Source organism: Sceloporus occidentalis, unplaced genomic scaffold, assembly GCF_023333645.1.
Source record: "Sceloporus occidentalis isolate IW3139 unplaced genomic scaffold, rSceOcc1.0.p SCAF_5, whole genome shotgun sequence".
NCBI lineage: Eukaryota > Metazoa > Chordata > Lepidosauria > Squamata > Phrynosomatidae > Sceloporus > Sceloporus occidentalis.
In genome coordinates, this window is record NW_028316985.1 from 20,422,541 (window position 1) to 20,438,110 (window position 15,570).

Consider the following 15,570-nt stretch of genomic DNA (forward strand, 5'->3'; position numbering starts at 1 on the left):
TTTTGCAGGAGAAACCAGAGTATTTCCCAGTCTGTGTCACTACAAAAGTCCATCAGGAAGACGATGCTGAAGAAGGTCTTGGCAGCCTCCCCAGGAATATTAGCTCTCTCAGCTCCCTTCTGCTCTTTAACACCACTGAGAACCTGTAAGTCTTGCTTGAAGATAGCTGCTCTCTGCTGGTTTTAAATGGTTTTGGGATACTTGTTTTTTATTTCTGAAGTAACACCATCTGGCTTGGTGTGCCAAAAAATCCCACTGCCATTACCCCTGTCTCTGAATGGGAAAGCGCTGGGTGGATACGCCAGAAGACTCCCAGTTTCTCTTCCTAACCTTGCAATGAACCTTAAATCCTGTTGAGGGATTCTTCTCCCTTTTCCATGTCCTCTTCTCCAAACTCTTTCTTTTCCTTATCAGTTTCCCATGCATATTGTGTTTACCAGCTATGCTCTAGGCAGGAATTCAATTTGCACTGAATGTGGAAGTATAAAAGCTGTAATAAAAAAAGGTGAAAACTGTTATAATTGTATAGTGTGAAAGAGACTTTCTGAACTCCAGTCTCTCTGTGCAGGCAGCAATATCCAAACCTTTGTTTTTCATCAGTAAAATGAAAATAGTAATCTAACCAAGAAAGTTTGGCCAAAATAAATGCTGTAAGAGAAGATTTAGGAGCTGTATAGACAGGCATCAAAGGCTGGCTTGGGGGCCAAGTGGGGCATGATGTCCACACAACACATGCCCTGACTCTGCCCCCATGCCAGCATGGCACTGTGCGCCCCACCACATTGCAAGCAGCGTCACGGCACTCCTCTGGCACTGCATCCAGATGACACAGCGCCAAAGGAGCGCAGAAAAGGCACAGCCCTGGCGGCTATGGCACTTTTTCCTTGGTGCAGAAAGGAGCCTCCAAAAGTCGCTTTTGTGTAGCGGAAAAGCCAGATCAGGGCTGCAGTGTGCGGTTGCTGTGGCCCTGATCTGGCGAAGAAAGAGGCAGCTGCAGGCTGCCCCTTAGGAGTGGTCTGTACAGCCAGATAGATAAAATTCAAATATTTTTCTTTTGACTTTGGGTCATTGCTGACTCTGTATCATCATGTTTTTTACTCATTTTTATGCTGCCCTTTGAGACAAAGTCTTCCAAAGGTGGTGGCATGGTAATTATTTACAGAAATAAAATATCCAGTATGAGAAGTGACATTCTAAAATAATCCCGAATCCTGTCTGTCTTTTCTTTTGTCTCAAATCCTGTTTTGGAGTACCATGCAGTGAATAGGGTGAGAGCCCCTGACCAGCTCTTAATCTACCAATCTGGTGTGTTGACAATGCCTGGGGGCTGGAGGAGAGGGAAATTTATGTGGTTGAGGGTTCTGACAGCATTTTGACTATATGTTGAGGCTGCAAAGATGATGAAATGTAGATCAGACCTCTTTCCCCCTTTTCATGACCATGTTTATCTGCAGCCCTGTCAACATTTTGAAAACATTGCTTTGTTGGACTTCAGCTCCCATAAACACCACCCCCCCCAGCCAGTGACCATGCTGCCTATAAGATTTTGAGAATCATTGTTAGATTAGTACATTTCCCAGACTTTGGACCTCGCTAGCAATGAGCAACAAGTGTTATTATTATTTATAAAGCACTGTAGATTTACATAACGCTGTACATCATCAGTTAAGTTAAAGATACAGACCTGCCTGGGGTGTACAATCTAAGAGTTATTTAAGAGTTATCGTTTTTTTTTTAAGAGCTTTACTTTTTAAAAGCATTTGAGAGACATTTTACAGAGATTTTTTTCATGCTTTATGCCAACTGTTTGTCAAGCTTAAGGTGTGGGATTTTTTTAAAGTAATGGAAAGCAACAAGCAAGAAACTGGGATTTTTTAAATCATCAGAATAAGCAACAATAAACACTTTTGAAACACTATAACAAGGAGTTGAACCAATTCTTTTCAAATAAATTAACTTTCCATGTTCCTTCTTACGTGTATTCAGAGGCAGATTAATGAGGCTTTCTTTTCTCCCCATCCACCCTGTTCTACTTGCAGATATAAGAAGTATGTTTTCCTTGATCCTCTGGCTGGAGCTGTAACCAAGACCCATGTTGCTCTGGTGACCGAAACGGAGAAGCTCTTTGATGCCCCACTCTCTATCACTAAGAGGGGACAGCTAGATCAGCAGGTGAGGCATTTAGGTGAAAGGAGAGATGTGCCCATGTCACCTATCTTCTTAGGTCCCAAACAGATGTGGAGAAAGGCTATCTTTTGAGCTACAAATCCCAGAATTGTCAGCCATGCTGACTGGGGGGCTCTGGAAGTTGTAGCCCAAAAAATAACTTTTTCCATGCTCCAGACACAAGGGCCAATGTTGAGGTTTCCATTGTTCCAGCTTTAGCCCACATTGTATGGTTTGTTTATTCAGCTAAACTTGCATTCAGACCACCCTTTTCATGTATATCAGCAACTTTTTTTGATGTGCATGTCTTCAATTTGCCTGTTGATTTATGGCAACCCCATGATTTTCATAAGATTTTCTTAGGCAAAGAATACTCAAGAGGTGGTTTTGTCAGTTCCTTTCTCTGGAATGTAGCCTAAGGTGATCAAGTACTGACTGTAAAAATAAGGGTAAATGAAAGGTTTAAACAAAATTGTTGAAACAAAACGGTTGGTATGGGTGAGTTTAAAAGATAATACAAAGCAGACAGCAACCCAGGATGTATTGCAGAGGGTCAGAAGAAAAGACAAGGGGTTTTCTACCAATTGAACAGAACTTTGTCTAGATAGGAGTTCTAGGAACCACCAGTCAAAGCATAATAACAATCAGGTTTGGTCAATAGATAAAAGCTCACCAGAAGAAAAAATTCAATAGGGGTCTAATTGCAAAACCTTGGAGTTAATAAAATTAATAACATCATGCCCAGTTGGTGCAGCTCATACTTGTGAAGAGATCCATTCCTTCCTATCTCTTTCTGTAGAGTATGTTGCATGCCTTAACAGCAACCGTTTGGTTTCAAGCAAGAAGGTCTTGTTAAGAATACAGTGAGGGCTGCCAGCTTCTGTGTGTGCATACTTCTGTATGTGTGTGTATTAAAACAGTTTATAGCAGCCATGGTGCATCTCTGCAAGTTTTGAAAGGGCTTGGGAAAGTTACTGTTTGTTCATTTCCTCTCTAATTCACACATAGAACATTCTGGTGCTGAGCAGAACTCTACACTCCAACCTTAAGCATTCATGTTTGAGTGTGCAGATTTACTCTCCCCAATTCCTTATTTGCCATGCCAGCACTAGCATTTGGATGATTACCCATTGCTGAGTAGGATATTCTGGGAAACCCAACGTGGCTTTTCCTAGCTCTAGCTCTGGAGAATAGAGGAAGTCTAGTTTCACTATCTCCATGCCCTTTTCCATGTTGTGCCCAGCTGGGGGAAGAATATTCTGGGCTTAGCTCACCTTAGGCTGTATGTCTATCCAGGCAGCAACTGTGTGTCTGCAGTGGTGATTTCTGTTTTTGTGGTTTTTCAGATGGCTGAAAATTACTTCTATGTGCCAGATCTAGGGCAGGTGCCTGACATCGATGTGCCATCCTATCTGCCTGACCTGCCTGGCATTGCTGCTGATCTCATGTACAGTGCTGATCTAGGGCCTGGCATCGCCCCTTCTGCTCCTGGCACTGCTATACCAGATTTGCCGACCTTCAACACTGAGTCTACTGAGTCCTTCCGGCAAGGTATTTCTTGCTCTTGTTCTCTCTGCAGCGATGATGCAAATTAATATAAACTGGGGAATGTGGGCAAGGGGGGGTCCTGAGTGGCTCGTCCCCCAAATCTGAATGCTTCTGCAATCCCTGTTAAAGGAATGCAAAAATATGCTAACGTCAATGTGAGTTTGGATGAAGTTGGAAGAACAAACCAAGGCAAGCCCATTTTTTTTAGCTGCACTCAGCATGTCAAAAAAAAAAGTCTATTAGGTCTTCTGCTTTCTAGCTTATTTGTATGTCATCTGGAGACAAGTGACTAAATGGAACTGCCAAGTTTGCAGACTTCTAATCCATTTTAAGTAGGAAGTGATTTCTCTAATCTGTGCTGCCAGTTGAATTAGACCCAGGTCATCTTTCATTATCTTTTAGAGTTCTTGTGAACACCTGGAAATAGTGGTTTCAGAGATGACTGGGGGCTCTCTTGTTCCTTAAGAGGTTATCTGATTGGCAGCTGATAAATGAGCTGTTACCTTGTGTTACTGTAAGGAGGGCTCTTTCCTTCTGCCAGTTAGTTGTATTGCATTATTTTTGCATAACCTGTGTTGTTATATTATTCTAAAAATGCAAAGGTGCCAATGCTTCATTGTGGTATTACTGGTCTGAAACTTGCAAAACAGAGCATCTTGATGAATCACTAGAGGTAGAAAAGGCCAGTGTTTTCCCATTTTAAACCTGTGAGTATTAACACTCTCTTGGAGACCAGAATGGCCACCTCTTTGTTGTCCTCCTTATGGCAGGTTAAGACCTTCCTCTTCAGATAGGTATTTAAAACAAAGTTTTTAAAGAATGTCCTAGCAGTGTTGTGTTATTTTATTGTTTTTAAATAAATGGTGTATTTTAATTTTGTAGTACAGTGGTCCCTCCACATTTGCCGGGTTAGGGGTAAAGGACTCCCGTGAATGTGGAAAAATCACAAATAAAAAAACCACTGTTCTTTTACCTAAGAGAACACCTCTCTAGGAATCTCCAGGTCCTCCAGTGCAACTTTGCCAGAAGTTGATCATGCTGGATGACCTACAGATGCCTAGCGAAGTATTTTCTCTTGGAATTCCTAGGTTCCCCAGCACAGCTTTATGGTCAACTTCTAGCAGAGTTGCGTTGGAGGACCTACATATTCCTAGAGAGAACATATTAATCAAAACTGTAAATACAATCAATCCACAAAAGTCAAAGCCACAAATAATCCTTTTTAACTGTCATTTTTGTTCGTTTTTAATTGTACTATGTTTTTAGACTGTAATCTGCTTTGAATCCCAATTTTGGGAAAAAGTGAGGTACAAAAATATTGTTATTATTATTATTGGTGTTTCAGATCTTCATGAAGGAGCACCTCCCCCACCGCCTCCTCCACCTCCTCCCCCACCACCACCTGAGATGCCCGTTGATGCTCCACCGCCCCCTCCACCGCCGCCTCAGGCCCCACCCTTGGCTGAGTCTCAAGAGCCTGAAGAGAGAAGCGCTGCAGGGCCATCGGGTAAGCTAGAAGGTTGCAGCTGAGAAAAACACAGAAAACAGCTTTGTGTTGGGGGGAAGGGTGGGGATTTAGGAATCATGGCTGGAATTCACAATTGCAGTTACAAATGCACAGCCTAGAATTATGTATTTCTGACTGGACCATATTCACAATCCCTACATATTCAGTCACACAAGAAACAGTGATTGTAAAAGGCCCACATTCTTCATTTACTGGACAGCAGTTGCTGCAAGCAATAGGTCTGTTCTCCTGTTAATTGGGATGCAGCTCACTCATGTTTTCATCTTCTGCTAATGATTGCCCTTGCAAGGAGGAATTATAACAAGAGATCCTGCTTTTGAATGTCACACTGGAGATCACTCATGGGAAGGGGTGGAAATGTCATGCAGCTGTGGCTCAATCAATAGGAGAGCAAAATTTTCACTTGCAGTGGCTTCTGCCTGGGGAATTTTGGGGTGGGGGGGTTGGGTTGGAAGACACTATGTAGCTATGTAACTAAGGTAGTTAGGAGATAAGTATCTGATCAAGAATCATGGTGAATATTTCTACAGTGCTTTCAAGTGTTCACAGTGCTCCCTGGGTATAATCCAGTTGTAATCCAGGGATGTGTGGCTCTGCAGATGTTTAACTATGACTCCCAGTATCTCTTAATATTACTTGAGGTATGCTACAGTAGTTGATAGTTGAACTCCATAACATTGGAAGAGCAGCACGTTTTTCACCTCTGTTGCAATCCTTATCACAACCCTGTAAGAAGTGGGTAGCTGTGACTCTCCAGCTGAAAGATGAGACTCGCCAAACTTCTTAGGAAACATTATTGTACTTGGTCTCAGAAGTAGGATAGGCATAGGATTTCTGGTGGATAAACATTAAGAAGGCAAGACAAAGCCTCGTCTGAACAAATCTTGCTAAGAAAACGCCATAATAGGTTCATCATAGCATCACCATTAATCGGAAACAACTCAGAGGCACACAGCAACAATAGCAGCAAACATTACAAAATTCTTCCAAGACCCCATTTCTCTGTCTTTCTCTCTGCAGCTGCTCTTCAGGGAGCACCAAAAGAAGTTGTGAACCCATCAAGTGGCCGGGCCACTCTGCTAGAGTCCATCCGGCAGGCTGGTGGCATCGGGAAGGCCAAGCTCCGTAGTGTCAAGGAGCGGAAGATGGAAAAGAAAAAGCAAAAGGAACAAGAGCAAGGTACTCCCTGTTCTGGCCACTCCCTGTACCTAGAGGGTCATGTGTTTTCAGTCTCTGCATTATTGCCTTTACCTCAAAATATCTCTGCTTCTGGTAGGAAAGTTACTGTGAGGAACACTTACAGATTGGAAAACATGATAACTGCTAAAACAAGCTGGCTCCTGAAAAAACACTTTGATTCTTTCTTGGCACTCTTCTCCCCATATCAGGGTTATGTCCAACCATGGATGTCCATGAAGCCCAGAGGGGGGACGCATGGGTCCAGTACACCTCCCTTGCCATACACAGCTTCTAGAGATTAAGATCAAACCCAGCAATTCAGCACTGGATTCTTACATGCAGCTATATTGGGTCAATGTTACACTATCACTTTCTGTTGAGAAGCACTGCTGCTCTTGCACTAATAATGCTGAAATATAACCCAGTTCACTCCTAGTTTATGCAAGATTGCTATATTTTCCCCTTTTGCTAATTTGGGATCAGGTGGGGCAAGCAACTCTTTAAGCACTGAAGGACCATCTGCATTGTTAGATCAGAAATCCATTGAGCAATCTTGGCCTGAGATCTGTACCTGTCATTTTATAAGGAAATGTAGTGTGTTTTCATCTCTGTTTTATATGAAACTGGTGTGGTACTACATATCAAGCATCTCTAACATTCTGTGCATTTTCTATCTTCATTTTCTGATTATGTTTGTGGTTTTGTCTTTTTTCCAGTGGGTGCTACAGGGCAGGGTGGGGACCTGATGTCAGATCTCTTCAACAAATTGGTCCTCCGACGCAAAGGTAAATTGCCACGTGGCAAGTTATTTCTCTGCAAGGATCTGGCAAAGCTCCGGCTTCAGCGTTGTGACTTACTGTGGAACTCATTGTAACAATGGGAGAATTTTGGATAACAGAACAGGGAAAGTGTTGATCTTATTTGCTTTGTGATTATGTTTCTCTGGTGGGTCTAGAAGTTCCAAGCAGTGGAAGTTTTTAAGAGTTTTAGGCACAACATAGTTCCTCTGCAGTTTCTCTGAAATCTATTACACCTCCCATTTTCTTTGGATTTTTATAACCATAGTTTTGGAAGTAAATGCACACTTCGCTGCTTTTGTTCTCTCAATTGGTGCAAAATGCTGATTGCCTTGGCAAACAAATGCTTTCCTTGGTTTTGCTTGCCAGGGCTAGTAAAATGCAACTCTTGATCCATGCCTGCTCTTGGACACCATTCAGGCATGACAAATTAGAAATCTCTGGGGGGGCTTCTTGCTTCACAGTAACATAATGTGCTTTCTTCTCCTCTTCCACAGGCATCTCTGGCAAAGGGCCTGCAGCTGGAGGAGACAACAATGCTCCCAATGTGCCAGCTGGTGCCTTTGGTCGCATATCGGACACAATTCCACCTCTGCCTCCCCCACAGCAACCAGCTGGCGAAGAGGATGAAGATGACTGGGAATCCTAGATGGTTGCATTCCTCTGGCAGGGAATTGTTTCAGTGTTGCCAATCTGTGGCAGCTACTGGACTGAATAAAAACATCAGAAAGAGGGAACCTCCAGGGGAACTTGGTATCAGAGAAGCCCTATCATTCTGTCTCTTCCCCTCCCCATTTTGGCTTTTTTCCAACTCCTGCAATATATACTCATCGGTGGACATTATTCCTACTTAGTTTGCCTCCCTTGCCACTTACCAGCCTTCCAGTGTCAATTATCTCCTTCTTGTATATCCTGCCAAATCTGCTGCTGGGCAGCTTGTGCTTGCCAACAATGAGTTCTTTCCCTGGGTGAAAAGCCTCCAGTCAAGTATGATGTGATACTCACAAATCATCAAGGCAGCTCTGGTCCAGAAGCAGCAGCCTCTGCCTCCTGCAGCAGGACTCATCCTTGGGCTGTTTTGCTAAGTTGGTGAACTAGGAGGGAAGGACCTGAGCAGACGTTTGTTTTATCTCTCTCAACTCCATTCTTTTTTCCTTTTCTGTGTAGAACTAGCTCAGCAAGAAAGACTGCTTGCCTCTTACATGCAAATGGCTCATTGATTAAAAGTACCTGTCAAATGTAAAGAACCACCTCAAATGCTCTTAATGAGGGAAATGATGCCTAAGTACAGGCTATTTTCTCAGGAACCACCCATTTCAGCTAGCTTTAGCTCCACCAAGGGAAAGCAGGAGTTGACTTAATGTGATGTCTGCAGAAATCAATGCAGCTACTATGTTGTATAAAAGGGAGCCCCCCCCCCTTTATTTTTTTTAAAAAAAATGACATTGTGAGTAGCCACCACAATTCAGCACTAAATGCAGCTGTCAGCATCATGGTCTGTTCAGCAAGTTTTAGTTCAATATTATAATAGCATACTAAAGGCTAGTTAAGTACATATAAGGTCCATTTACAAGCCATTGTGGTGTAGTAACTTGAATCTTGAAGACCAGGATTCAAATCCAGGGTCAGCCATGTAAACCCACAAGTCACAACTCCATGACAAACCCCTGCTGAAGAAACTTGCCAAGAAAACCCCATGATAGGTTCACTTTAGAATCATAAGTTGGGAATGACTTCAAGGTACACAACAAGGACAATAATTTATATAAAATTTGTCATATGAAAGAACACTCTACCTCCCTACAACCCTCTCAGTCAACTGTTGTACACGTGTAGAAGATAGTTTTCCTTGGAGCATTAGCTGTAAGAACTCCTGGCTGCTTAATTAAGGCAGCATCACATACTTGCTCTGCAAACACACAAGGTCAAATACAGCTTTAGGTACATCTAAGGGTTAGAAATCCTACTCATGTACACAGAAATGTGTATTAGAGAGATACATTCATGTTTGCCTGATCCCTCCTGGAAGATCCTTTAAAGTATGCTGTCTTTGCTTATGTATAAAGAGTGGGGAACAGGTGTTTAGCACATCCTTCCTTTTTTTAGTTCTTACACAAAGTTATGGTCACTGAAACTTTTTTGAGGCTGGAAAAGTAAAAGAATGCTTCATGGACCATGTTTCCTTACCTTCATCCTCGCATGAAGCGAGTCTGATGGAATGCAGCCACAAACCTGGCTTGCTCTTCTGTCAGCAGGAGCCTTTGTTTAAAGTTCAGATAAGCAGGCTGAAGCTAAGCTAAGTAAAGGGATTCATTAAATTAAAACTCAGCAGCCCAGCTTAGTGGTTCAAAAGTTGAAGTGACCATCAGTCAGTGTCCTTTTGACACACTATGACAGGGGTAGGCAACCTTTTTGAGCCGGGGGCCAGGTTGCTGTCCCTCAGACAACTGGGGGGCCGAAGCCAAAAAATAAATAATTAAATAATTTTTTTAAAAAATAAATATATAAATAAACCAGGACAAATGTAGGACAAAATTTTCAAATGGAAGACGCTTTTTTACAAAAAAATGGAGGACACGCGAAAAAATTTGCTGATTTTTAAAAAAATGTTAATATAAATGCATGTTTCTGAGGCTTCTGTAGACAATTGCCCCCCAAAGGCCCCGGCGGCAATCGGCGGCAGGACCGGGCTGGGGCCAGTCCCAAGGCCTTGCCGGGCCGCATCCGGCCCGCGGGCCGCAGGTTGCCTACCCCTGCACTATGAAATGTGTTGGTTTTTTTCTTGCTCCTTCTAGCTGGCCACATTTGATTTCTCTTGCTTAAAAGGATATTTGAAAGAAGGAAGGTAGGTAATGTGGCCGCCTTTACAATTTGGGGAGGGGGGAAACTAAAACCCTTGTGGAAATCATGAAGGTAAATGACTCCCTTGGCCTTTCAAGCAAGATAATTTAGGACTGAAAAAGAGGAAGAAAGCCATCGCTGGTACAAAAAGCAAAAGAGCTAGTACCATCTGCAGAGGTGCTGCCTCCAGGTATTGTTGGACTGCAACTCCCAGCTTGCCTTGCCATTTACTATGCTACACAGGGTTACTGGGACTTCCAGCTCAACAATATCTGTAGAGCCGAATGATTCCCACACCTGCTGTAGATGTTGTTGAGCTGTAATTCTCTATGCTAGAGCCAACAATCCAACAACAATCTCTGGAAGGCCATATCCTCCCCATTTCTGCTCTAACTTCAAATTTATGTGTGGAACAGAAAGACTCTGTTGGGTGTGAATGGAAGAAATCTCCCTGAACAGCAGATTTAAAAATACTTGTAATTATTGCAGTGGAAAAATATCTACACATTAACAATAAACAATAAAAGAAAACTCAATACATTCAAATATGAAGACAGCACTTCATACAAACAAAATGATAGCCTCAAGCCACATCTATTAGAATCAAGAAGATACAGCTTTAACAGTTGAGCTCTTCTCCCAGTGGAACTGTAAGACAAAAAAGAAGCTATCAGGAACCAGAGAAGACAGAAAGTCAAAAGTTAATATGGGACACAATACAATGCAGAAAAATGTTCACATGAGCCTAGCCATAGTATTTCTTGATTCTAATTTTTTTAGGTTTCTTTCATTCCATATAATGTGCTAAAGTGCACCTGTGACCTAGCAAAATCTGGTCTAGGACTCACCTTTCTTAGTGCTACAAATGCTGGTCCAAAACCAGCCTTGACTTGGGTTCTGCTTTTAATCCACTGAGGCAGCTTGTTGAAAATAGCCGGGCGTGTATACCTGTGATCTAAGAGTACAATGCTAGCAAAGTCCTTTTGATGTCGAATGGCTCTTCCTGTAAAAGAGGGACATATCCATAAGAAAGATCACTCAGCATTGCTCACCCAGCCTCTCCTGGCAACAGTAATCCTGAGAATGGGATCTGTGTGCACATAAATGTGACCTATAAAATTTATAGAATGGCAAGACAAGAATGGCTCATGCCACAGGTTCAGTATAGCCACCCAATACTCTTTGTCCTGCAACAAAGTAAGGTAGCTGATATTTTTGTTTCTTAAACTGGTGAGCTTGAAAAGTAGTTCATTGTTTAAGAGAGGAAGCGGCTTCATATCAAATGAGTCTATCTAGCCCAACGAGGAGCAACTCTTGCTCCCATAAGCACAGTCAATAGTGAGGGGAAATGTAGTCCAAAAGCCCTGGAGGTTTACAGTTGTCTACTCCAATCTAATCCAATAATCTCCATTGGGCCACAATAAAATAGTGCTGCTGCTTCCACACATAACCACCAAGTCTTTCTTCCACCTTACAAAAGCTCCCTTGACCTGTTGCCTGGGGTGGAGGAACAGCTACACAAGTGCCTAATTACCAGCCTGGAGAGTACTGAAAACCAGTGACATGTTACTGCTCTGTGGTGCCCTCCCCACTTGCCTCTTTGAATTCCAGGCCACAAACATCACAGAAACTTCTAACACTGCCTATACCTTGCAACGACTGGTTCCACAGGAACTGCCAAGACCCTCTGCTGCCAGAAGCCTTACCTATTGACTGGTTGACTGCTTTCATGCACAGGTTGTCAATGAGTGTTCTGCCTGGTGCTTGGCCAGCTGTTTTGGGCTTGAAAAGGAAAACGAAGACAGCAAAAGATGAATGAGCAAGCTGAGTTCCAACCTTCATTTGTAACTACCTCATTCCACCCTCTAATATATAAACATATAACCAGAGTGTATATAAGCAAAACAATGATCTAACCAATCCTGAGTACTAACATCCCAAAGAAGCAGAGGAGTCTGAAAAAGTACAAGAGGCTGGACAGAAACACATTTTGGCCAGGTAGTTGTGTCAGGTTACATTACCACTTCTATCTGGAACTACTTAAAAGGATGGGCCCATAAAGAAAGTGCATTGCCCTAATGAAATCGGAAAGACACCATCAGGATGCCTAGGGCAAGGACAAACTGCTGGAGGGCAGAAACAAAGATCAAATGTCTTTGAAAGCCAATAAAGACAAAAATCTACAACACCATTAGTGTTTAGCTGCTGTAAGTCCTACAGGAACAGAACAGGGAACTGGCTACTTAGAAATCTGGGAAACATCTCTTCTCTTTACTGTCCTGTTTTCCAAAAACAAATCCTTTTGCAACAGGAAAATAACAGTATAATACCTTTCCTAATGCAACAAACTGCCCATGGCTCCACTAGTAGCATTAAAGGCATGTTCACGCATGTATCATGAATGAATGATATTGAAGCATAAAGTAACAATAAATCAGTCAAACAAAATGAAATATGCACAGTCTCCCCTCATCTTGTTCATAATTAATTTTCAGCTAAAGTAAGCAAAGGAGCCCCCTGTTTGACTCTCTATGTAGCTGTAGTTGTAGTTCCCAAATAGTTTCCAAAGGCAACCCCACATAGAGTGTGTTAAGGTAGTCCAAATGGGGTGTGAGTGGGTGTAGCAAGAAGAGTCCTCTGCTGCCTGAGTTGCTCCTCTGCCTCTGAATGCTCTGGAGAGGTGGTGGGCATGGCAAGAAGAGTCCAAACGGGTTGTAATCAAGGCATGTGTAACCACAGCCAAATCTGACATCTCAAAGAATGGGCACAGCTGGCACACTAGTTTTAATTGTGTAAATGCACTACTGGCCACTGCTGAAACCTGGGCATCCAGGATCAGAGTTGAGTCCAGGAGCACACCCAAGCTGTGAGCCTGAGATTTCAGGGGGAGTGTAAACCCATCCAGCTCAAGCAAAGTCCCTATTCCCTGATCTGTCCTACGACTGATCAGAAGAACCTCTATCTTGTCTGGATTAAAGCTCAATTTGTTTGCCCTCATCCAGTCCATTACTGACATCAGACACGGGTTCAGTACAGAGACAGCTTCCTTGTAGTCAGATGGAAAGCATGTGTTAATTTTATAATTTATGTGGTTGCCATAAGGAAACAGTTAAGTCACTTTGGAATTCAACTCCCAGAACTTCCCAGCCAGAATTATTATAGGCCATGCAGGCAGAGACACTCTGGGAGCATTTTTCCTTCCATCTTCTGCTTTTCACTGACAGCGCAGCAAGTCAGAACAGTGGAAAGAGAGATCCTTATGAGGAAAGCATACTCTTGGATTGTTTTTTTTTTTTTTCAGAATATTGTCTTAACAAGCAGACCAAGCAAAAATAGGTGGGGGCTCTTACCATTGTCTTATCAAGATATGCTATTTTCTCTTGAAGTTCTGGAGACTTGATGTTGGGGTAAGGCATGCCCACCATAATCACACACCTGAGGGGGCAGTGAGAAATTAGGCAGTGATGACACAGACAGATAAAACAAACAGATAAAATACACCACATCTATTGTTCACAAGCCAATTGTTTACCTTCCTAGGTCATCAGAAAAATTGATTCCTTCACTCATTTTCCCACCAACTACTGAAAACAGCAGTGCACCTGTCATGGGTCCCACTGTTTGGCTGCAACGCTGTATCAAGAAAAGAAGAGCATGGTGGGAAGTGTCAACAGGCTGGAGAAGAAGTAAGAGAACAAAAGCTGTACTCAACTCCAAGGGCAGCCCCTTCCCCAGTACATAGGAGCCTGCCAGTCCTCACTCACTCACCTTGATGCACTTGGCATACTCAGCCAACACCTGCTCCACTTGGTTAGCACTCTTGGGTTCCTGAAATATCTGTTAAGGGCATAATGTGTTACTTACTATTCAGTAAGCAGAATCCCACCAACCTGAAACTGATTTAAGTTCTTTTATGCACAAAACTACTGTACAAATCCCTACTTGATTATGACACTCACAGGACAGAGTAGGGTAAAAGCAAACTCTAAGCCATACTCATGCCACAGGTTTACTATGAGATCAAAAGGCTGTTCCTTTTCTTATGTACCACCATCTTCATTCATGGGCTTTGGTTCTTCCTTATAATTGGTGTGATGAAGAAATGGAACCCAGAATGGGAATGCAATATTTGACTATCCAGTTTATAGAAATGTAACTTTTGATTGGCAAAATAGTAATAATAAAAAATTACAAAGTCCCTGATTCCAGTTTGTCTTGTACAGTTTCCATTTGAAGCCTAAGCAAATATGCTATGCTCTCTGCACTGCCAGAAACAGCAGTTAGTCTAATTTAGATCCAAGCACAAATGATCAGTCGCCCAGCAAGAATCATTTATTCATTATTGGGTTGAGATTTGCCATATAAATGTCCTCTTCGCTCCACTGTGCAGAAAATGGGAACAATGTAAAGAAAGAGATAAACACTCTGAGCAGAGGCCCCTAATCAGCCAATAATCATTTGGTTTTAAGAATGCTCTGCTTCCATTTCAAAGCACCAGTTGCAGCACTGGCTGGGCAATTACCTTTTTCTTTGAAGCCAGTTGGGTTAGCAGCCCTGTCTTCCCCCAGTGCATGTATACCTGCTTCTCATACTCATAGGAAGGAAAGAAGCACACCATCCCACCAGGGACAATGTTACACATGTTGCAAAGAATCCTGCCAGTTTCCTCCATCTGAGGGGGGAAAAAGAATATAACTGACTATCAAGATCTTTAGGGTAAGAGTGGACAACCCAAATGCAGACTCTCCTACTACCCACTTTCATCCTTTCCTCCAAAGCCAAATTTCAGCAACATGCTGGTGAAAAGAGAGGAATGATTCTGTTTTCAAACAAGGCACACACCTTGCTCAAGATGAAACACAGTGTTAGGAGGGTACAATCCCCAGTGAATTCAGTGGTACCAGTGTCCCTATACCACACACTCTTAGAAGCTGCTTGCCTCTGTCTTAGGGCAAGGTATCAGATAACTGAACCCTACTTTCAAATATATTAAGATATGCACTGGGTTTGGTTTGCAAACTCATCATTCATCCACTGCTGTGTCCTTTCTAGCAAGTTAACCTGAATGACAGACAGGCATCAATATCCTTCAACAGCATAGCTCCAGTACATCAAATTGAGCCTTTGGGAAACACTTCTCACAAAAGATAGCATGGGATCGGAGGACAGAGAGGAAGAGAGGTGCTCTGCCCCATCTCCATCCCCCAAGTATGAACTAGGGGTTTCTTTTTCTTCTTTTTAATCGCAAACCATGTTGAGATTTGAAATGCAGTGGTTCTCAAATTGTGGGGCAGGACCTGGGAGGGGGGACACAAAGCCCTGATCCCTCTGCCTCCTCCCCAACTTTTTATGTGTAAAATGTAAACATGTGTTAACTATTGAGTTTATTTAAATAAAACAGTTCTAATTTAAACAATGTTATTTCCTTATAAAATATTAAAATATGGATATACACAAATATACACGAATGTGTGAATGAAAATATGCACAGTAAATAAACAAAGTATTTCT

General features: G+C 42.5%; 2 protein-coding genes across 4 annotated transcripts in view; one reads left to right on the plus strand and one right to left on the minus strand.

Annotated features, from left to right (window-relative positions):
• LOC149311738 (WASH complex subunit 1-like) overlaps positions 1-8,465 on the plus strand; it is a 67,299-nt gene extending 58,834 nt beyond the window's left edge. For both annotated transcript variants that reach the window (XM_089526697.1, XM_089526698.1), the window contains 7 exons: positions 9-145; positions 2,040-2,172; positions 3,513-3,717; positions 5,060-5,221; positions 6,263-6,421; positions 7,138-7,206; positions 7,716-8,465. In XM_089526697.1, the coding sequence (XP_089382823.1) occupies positions 9-145; positions 2,040-2,172; positions 3,513-3,717; positions 5,060-5,221; positions 6,263-6,421; positions 7,138-7,206; positions 7,716-7,867 (1,017 nt within the window). In that variant the 3' untranslated portion in view covers positions 7,868-8,465. The remainder of the gene's footprint in view (positions 1-8; positions 146-2,039; positions 2,173-3,512; positions 3,718-5,059; positions 5,222-6,262; positions 6,422-7,137; positions 7,207-7,715) is intronic.
• Positions 8,466-10,396: 1,931 nt separating this feature from the next.
• The window catches only part of DDX11 (DEAD/H-box helicase 11), a 37,740-nt gene continuing 32,566 nt past the window's right edge, over positions 10,397-15,570 (minus strand). Inside the window, exons 21-27 of one of the 2 annotated variants that reach the window (XM_089527813.1) lie at positions 14,582-14,731; positions 13,828-13,896; positions 13,592-13,692; positions 13,410-13,494; positions 11,766-11,841; positions 10,908-11,062; positions 10,397-10,707 (exon numbers count right to left, since the gene is read on the minus strand). In XM_089527813.1, the coding sequence (XP_089383939.1) occupies positions 10,663-10,707; positions 10,908-11,062; positions 11,766-11,841; positions 13,410-13,494; positions 13,592-13,692; positions 13,828-13,896; positions 14,582-14,731 (681 nt within the window). In that variant the 3' untranslated portion in view covers positions 10,397-10,662. The remainder of the gene's footprint in view (positions 10,708-10,907; positions 11,063-11,765; positions 11,842-13,409; positions 13,495-13,591; positions 13,693-13,827; positions 13,897-14,581; positions 14,732-15,570) is intronic. The other variant, XM_089527814.1, reaches the window with a different exon arrangement.